Source organism: Colius striatus, chromosome 4 (assembly GCF_028858725.1).
Source record: "Colius striatus isolate bColStr4 chromosome 4, bColStr4.1.hap1, whole genome shotgun sequence".
Classification (NCBI taxonomy): domain Eukaryota; kingdom Metazoa; phylum Chordata; class Aves; order Coliiformes; family Coliidae; genus Colius; species Colius striatus.
The window spans coordinates 67,212,450-67,219,166 of record NC_084762.1 but is presented as its reverse complement, the minus strand read 5'-3'; the positions used below and the strand labels follow the sequence as shown (position 1 = coordinate 67,219,166).

The 6,717-nt window shown below is 50.2% G+C and overlaps 1 protein-coding gene across 1 annotated transcript; it reads left to right on the top strand.

The window, feature by feature from the left end:
- The first annotated feature begins 1,065 nt into the window (after window positions 1-1,065).
- Window positions 1,066-4,413, top strand: HEY1 (hes related family bHLH transcription factor with YRPW motif 1). The gene is made up of 5 exons (XM_061995147.1): window positions 1,066-1,197; window positions 1,318-1,393; window positions 1,471-1,554; window positions 1,707-1,788; window positions 2,576-4,413. The coding sequence occupies exons 1-5, from the start codon at window positions 1,106-1,108 to the stop codon at window positions 3,157-3,159; spliced, it is 918 nt and encodes a 305-aa protein (XP_061851131.1). The 5' UTR covers window positions 1,066-1,105; the 3' UTR covers window positions 3,160-4,413.
- Window positions 4,414-6,717: the final 2,304 nt, after the last annotated feature.

Below are 6,717 nucleotides of genomic sequence, written 5' to 3'. Positions count from 1 at the left end.
TTTCACCTGCCCCATTTTGCCAGTACCTCAGCCTTGAGAAAGCTGGCAGAACGAAGACGACTTGTGCTGGGGAACACGGCCGTTTGGGAGAGCACTGCTCAAGGCCGTGCTCAAGTGGCAAGCAGCATGCGCTCCCTGCAGCCCGCCAGCCGGGGCGCTGACCTGTCCTGACATCCCTCCCTCCTTCCTCCCTCCCCAGCAACTGCAGAGCAAAGCGCAGCTGCCTTCAGCGTCTTAAAATCTGTTCCTGCTTCTCCCCGCCTCCACAGTGGGGAGGGGGAGGCTAGCCACGGGAAGGGTTTGGCTGGCAGACTGGCAGCTTAGAGAGGCACAGTCATGAGGGACGCCTGGGCTTCCTTTGCCCTGCCAGCAAAGACAAACCCCTCAATTTTCGGGCTTTGGCCACCCATGTAACTAATTTCTTGGAAGGAGGGCAAGCTGCCCCCCAACCGCCTTCCCCTTCCCGTCGCGCAGCACGACCCGCGCCCGGCCGTCTGTCCCGCGGCAGCTCTCCGAGGCTCCGCCGGCCTCGAGAGGAGAGAAAAGGCAGCCCGCAGGGACCAGACGGCCGCTCCCGCCGCACGGCCTCCGCTCCGCTTCCCATGCGGGCCGTGCACACACACACAGACACACACCCCTCCAGCCCCCCCGCCTCCCCCCGCGGCCCGCACGCGGCGGCCACCACCGCCGCGCGCCGCCCCGCGCCGGAGCGCCGCTTTCCCACGGCCGGCCGCGCGCTGCCCCCGGCCCTGCCCCTGCCCCGCGCCAGGCCGAGGGGGCGGGGCCTGGCGCCAGCCGCCGGCAATTGGCTGAGGCCGAGGAGCCGGCGGCCAATGGCGGCGGCGGGGGCCGCGCGTGGCGGTGCTGAGCGCCGGCGCGGGCGGCGGCGGGTGTGCTGTGTGCGGCTGCCTGCCTGCCGCCGCTCCTCTCCCTCCCTGCCTCCCTGCCTGCCTCCTGCCCGCCCGCCCTCAGCGGGTAAGAGGCGAGGCGTGGGAACGCCATGGGAGAGACGGGCGCCGGGCGAGGCGCGGGGCGCGCGCTGAGCGCCTTCCTGCCGCGCGCCGCCCGCCGCCTTCCCGACGGCCGCCCGCGCGCCGCCGCCGCCATGAAGCGGGCGCACCCCGAGTACAGCTCGTCGGACAGCGAGGAGCTGGACGAGGCCGTCGAGGTGGAGAAGGAGAGCGCCGACGAGAATGGGTGAGCGCGGGCAAGGCGGGCGCCGCCGGGCCGCACGGCGCCCCTTCCCTCCACTTCCCCTCTCCCCGTCCCCCGAGGTGGACGTGCCGGTGGTGACCGGTGTCCCGCTGCTCCCTGCAGGAACCTGAGCTCGGCCGCGGGCTCTATGTCTCCCTCCACCACTTCGCAGATCCTGGCTAGGAAGAGGCGCCGAGGGGTGAGTGCCCGTCGGGCGGCCGCGGCTCCCTTCGACCCGGTCTGCCCGACTCTGATCCCCCCCGCTCTCTGCCCTAGATCATCGAGAAGCGACGCCGAGACCGAATCAACAACAGCCTGTCCGAGCTGAGGAGGCTGGTGCCCAGCGCCTTTGAGAAGCAGGTAGCGTCCAGCGACCCTCCGCAGTACCTCCCCCCCCTCCCTCGGTTCCCGGGAGAAAGGGTCACAGAATCTTAAGAGTTGGAAGGGACCTCACCCTTCTTTAACGTCTCTGGTTCTGCCTAAAGAGTTCTGTGCTTCCCCTTCTCTTGTAGGGATCAGCCAAGCTGGAAAAAGCAGAGATTCTGCAGATGACTGTTGATCACCTGAAAATGCTGCATACAGCAGGAGGGAAAGGTAAAGTTTCATGCTCTGCAAAGAGGCTGCCGTGAGAGGAGTGCATTCCTTAGCATCCAGTGTGCCCTGTGCTCTGGGAGCGCTGGGACAAAGTGTATAGAAACCCTCTTATGGTCAGGAATTTGGGACTTTCTTTTCCTTTACAAGATTTGGGCATCCCTAGCACTGAAGCATTTTACAGGCTAATCTAGGGGAGAGTGATTATGGGTCTCTCCAGCAATGTGTCAGCACCCTGAAAGTGAATAGGCTTTTGGCAACTTGGATAACATAAAGTTTCTGTTGTTGTCAATTGGTTGTTTCTCTAACTTTCTGGAAGTTCAGGACAGAAACTAGAAAAAAAAATAAGGGGTGAAATCATCAGTGACGAGAATAGGCAAAAATAGTGAAATGTACTTCTAGGGAAAAAAAAAGCACATTGCCTGCAGAAGTTGCCTCTGATAACTTGTGTTTCTAATGAATTTCACTGTGCTGTGGTTTTGCTTGCACTGGAGAGACACGGAAAGAACAAAAGTACTTTCCTCTGGTGCCAGTGTGCAGTTTCAGTTTAAAAACGGCAGTCTGTGACTGGTCTTGGGACTTGCAGCATCACAGCACAGATATAAAAGAAAAGCTTGTTAGACAAACAAAAAAAAAAAAAAGGAAGGAGCTTGGCAGCAAATCTATGGTTGGGAATGGTAACCACATCCAAGTGAAACATGCTTATACGGAATGGAGAAGCGGGGAGGTTTTGTAGACAATGACTAGAGAGCAGCATCTTAAGGTTCCAGTCTTTGTTCTTTTCTCTTAGGTTATTTTGATGCTCATGCTTTGGCTATGGACTATCGGAGTTTGGGGTTTCGAGAGTGCCTGGCTGAAGTTGCGCGGTACCTCAGTATTATAGAGGGTCTGGATGCCTCCGATCCTTTGCGAGTCCGACTTGTGTCTCATCTCAACAACTACGCCTCTCAACGGGAAGCGGCAAGCAGTGCACACGCTGGCATTGGACACATTCCTTGGGGCAGTGCCTTTGGACATCACCCTCATATATCTCACCCGTTGCTGCTGGCTCAAAATGGGCACAGCAATACCAGCGCTACAGCGTCTTCCACGGAACCACATCACCAGACCAGGATTGCTGCCCCACATGCTGAAACTGCCTCACTCAGAGTGCCCCCAAATGGCAGCGTCGGACCGGTGCTCCCCGTAGTCACATCCACTACCAAACTGTCTCCTCCTCTTCTCTCCTCCATGGCATCTCTGTCTGCGTTCCCCTTCTCGTTTGGCTCCTTCCATCTGCTGTCTCCCAATATGCTGAGCCCGTCTGCACCAACGCAGTCAGCAGCCCTTAGCAAACCCTACAGACCCTGGGGGACTGAGATTGGAGCCTTCTAAGAACTAACTCTTTTAGTAGGGGTGGGGAAGCCTACGAACCTAGCTGAGCTGGGTTATGCCACGCTTAAAGTTGAAGTTCTTAATAACTGGGACAAAGGTACAGCTTCACGTTAACTAAGTTTGTCCAAAACCCCGTCTCTTTGGGTTTTTCTTTTTGTTTTCTACATTTTTGTATTAGCAGGTTTTTTGTTGTTTTTTTTTTGTTTAAATAGTTGCTGAAGTTGTCAAAAAATAAAATTACGATAGTGGTCGTTAACCCTTGTGTTAGATCTGTGCCAAGCGTTTAAATCGCTTCTGTGAAAGGTTTGTTTCAAATGTTTTAATTCTTCCTGAGTACGTCAGACCGCCTTTTCATGAAGAGATGTCACCTGTTGTCATTAGCCATGGCCTAGTTTAGTTATTAATTTTTCCAAGACCACTCTTCTCAGCATTAACAAGCTGTGTTTTTTGGTAGTATTTTGACATTGAGATGTTCTATAAAGAATTACTCCTTTTTTTGTAGACTGTATTTGAGTCTTATATTTCTGAGGGAAAGCGTTGACAAATCAAATAGATCAGCTTGACCAGGTTTATCCAAGATCTCAATTTCTGTTTCTTCTGCAGACGTTCGGTATATCTGGTGCCCTTATTCTAGTCCCCAGTGGACATTGACTCATATCTTGGGAGCACCATGCTCTTTCTTCCACCAAAAAGAGCAGTATGTGCTTCAGAGCAAACTCTGAAGGACAGGAAAGGTGCAAGAGCCAAGTTATACCCTATATTGATCGTAGGTTTTGTTGCTGGGGAAGTGAAGGAGGAAAAGCTGTCACCTGCAGTAGTCTTCCAGACGGAGCTGGTCATGTTCATATTCCTTTCAAAGGTACAGATTCTGCTTTGAGTTACAGTGGAGTAATTGTTCTGTTAGTCATCTTGAGATCAGACCCTTTCACTCTGAGCTTCAAATTTGCACCTGAAAGGAGCGATGCTGGTATTTAAATAGCCAGTGGGGTGGCAGAGTGGGAACCCTTCAGCCCAGAGCTGTGTTAGCTCATGCATCCGACCCAGCTGATTTTCCTGCTGTCGTTTCCTTGCAGGTGTAGTTCAGTGCCGCTCCTCCTTCTGTAAGGGCTCTGGTGTGCATGAGAGTGTGCGTGTAACTGTGTATTTTGGTTGATCTCACGAGAATCTTATTCTGAACAGGTTTCTCTAGTGGGTTTCACTGGACTGGGTTTGACTGCTCTTGTATTTGTGTTGTGGCTAAATAAAGGAGAAAGAACAAAGTGTTTTAAATGACATGTTTGTCTGATATGTATCAGTGGAGAATTCTATGCCTCTGGGTATCGTGGGAGATGTGGAACAATTGCTATTTAGTCTTGCTGTGGGCATTTGTGTTTACTTTTTTTTTTTTCTCAAGTATTGTGGCACTCTCAGCTGCACCAGCCAAGTACATAAATAACTGTGGTGCCTCAGAGTAACAGCCGAGGGAATGGAAATGTAGCGTACGTTTTGGGTGTCACTGCTACTTGCCTGGCAGTGTGTGGGCAGACAGCAAAGAGACCAGGGTTACTGCCAAAAGAGAGGTTAAAGCTGCACTGCACCTGAACGTTCTTGCCAATTTGTATCAGTATTAAAAAGCAATCAATTTTATAACTGCAGAGTCCTTTCCTGTCTAACTCATGAAATCTCTACCCATCCCATACCTCTATTACAAAGTTTTTCACCTAACAGTCTGGTTTGTCTCACTTTCAGTGTGCAAGGGCACAACCTGCCCAAGGTCCCTGCTTGATCCCAGGTTACTTACTGAGCTGTATTACTGGTGTCTTAAGTGTTTTTGTGAAGGAAGAACCTGACAGGCTTACACAGATAAGGTTTTCTCCAGATGCAGTCCATCCTACCTGCAGATCTCTGCCTGCAGAACATCAACAACTTCTTCTGGGAGTATCTCCTTTCTTTCCTACACATTTGAATTTGTAGCACCCTTGTGTTGGTAAATGGCACATCCTTGTCTGGGTTTTGCTCTGCCAGAATAGCAGAAAGAGCTCGGCCCTGTGGGAGACAGGGCTTTGTTTAAAGAGGGGCTCTCGGGCCAATTAAGGAGTGGCAGTGATGAGAGGCTTTCTCGGAAGAGGGATTGCCGTGAGGCTGGAAAGAGTGGGAGGGCATTCAAGTGCATAACCTTGTTTTACCTTCCTCCCTGGGCTGTAGGGGACCACTGCTAGAAATGAAATGCAGAATGCTGTGGGAGCTAGAAATACATAGGTGTTATTAGGGAGAGATCATGGAGCATAGTATTTCATGTACAAACACGAAATAAGAGGCTGTAAAATTCCATATCCAGTTTCCTTTTCACAGTGCGTATTGTCAACTGTTTAATTATGCTCTGCCTTGTCCCTAATAGGTTTTTATACCAAATTAACAACTCCCACCTAGAAGATTGCTATAGTGCACGCAACTATTCTTTAGATCTTTTAATAAATGGCAATGCTTCTCAGCCTTTTAATGGTTATTTCATTGACATTCAAATAACTTTGCCTGCCTCTAAATAGCTGCCTCTTTTGTGTGGAAAGACCCCTGTAATTATTTTTTGTTCCACTGTCCTACTCGTGAATGGAGTTCAGGAGCACAGAGTGCAATAAAAGTTTAGCTGCTGGTGTTTGTCTCTATGTCCACTCTCTTCTCTCTATCTCTACCTCTTACCAGTGGCAAAGGTATTAATGAAAAGTACTAACTTGAATTCAACTTTTGCAGTAAGTCTGTATTCATTTTTAGATACTCAAAATCTGTTGATTCTTACCATAGAAAGAGATGAACGAATTCTAGGACCTCTTAAAACCTACTAGTTCAAATGGGAAAAGTGTGCCTCAGGAGCTGAAGCACCAGCGTTGGAAGTCCAGGGCTGCATTACTGCTTGTGTGGCTAACTTAGAAATCATGCTTGGCAATCACTGAATCCACATCTGTTTTGTCAGCTGTGTAAAAGGGACGGCAGAGCTTGTTCTCCTTTCACCAAGAGACAGTGGGGGTTGGAAATTTTCTATATGAATGACAAATGCTGTTGTTTCTCAAAAAAAACAGTTCTGAGATGTCCTGCTTTTATTTTTCCCATAGGATCCTAGGTTTCTAAGGACAAAACTGAGAAAGGCAGAATAATCTTGCTTCTATGCACAACAGAAATCTCCTGAGTGCAAAACATTTACTTTACCCTATTGCAAAAGAGCCATTCAGGAGCACAAGCTTAACCATAGGGATGCTGGGGAAGAAAGGGAATGCATATGTGACTTGATCCCGTGACCGTCCCCCCAGCTACCAGCAATGGCTTTGGATGAACCGTGTCTGACCAGAAATTGTCACGCTAAAGCTTTGTGCAGGATGTAAGAAGAGGTGGTATTTCATATAAGCTTATATTATCTACCTTTATCAAGGAAGCTGGGTTGGAGTGCAGAATAAATTTAAGAGGTTGGTAAATGCTGCATAGAACCAGATACAAACCTTTGTAAATCCATTCTGTGCTTTGGTGTAAATGAACGGCTCATGAAAGTGACATTTTTTAGCTTTTGGAAAGAAGCTGTCAGCAGTTCTT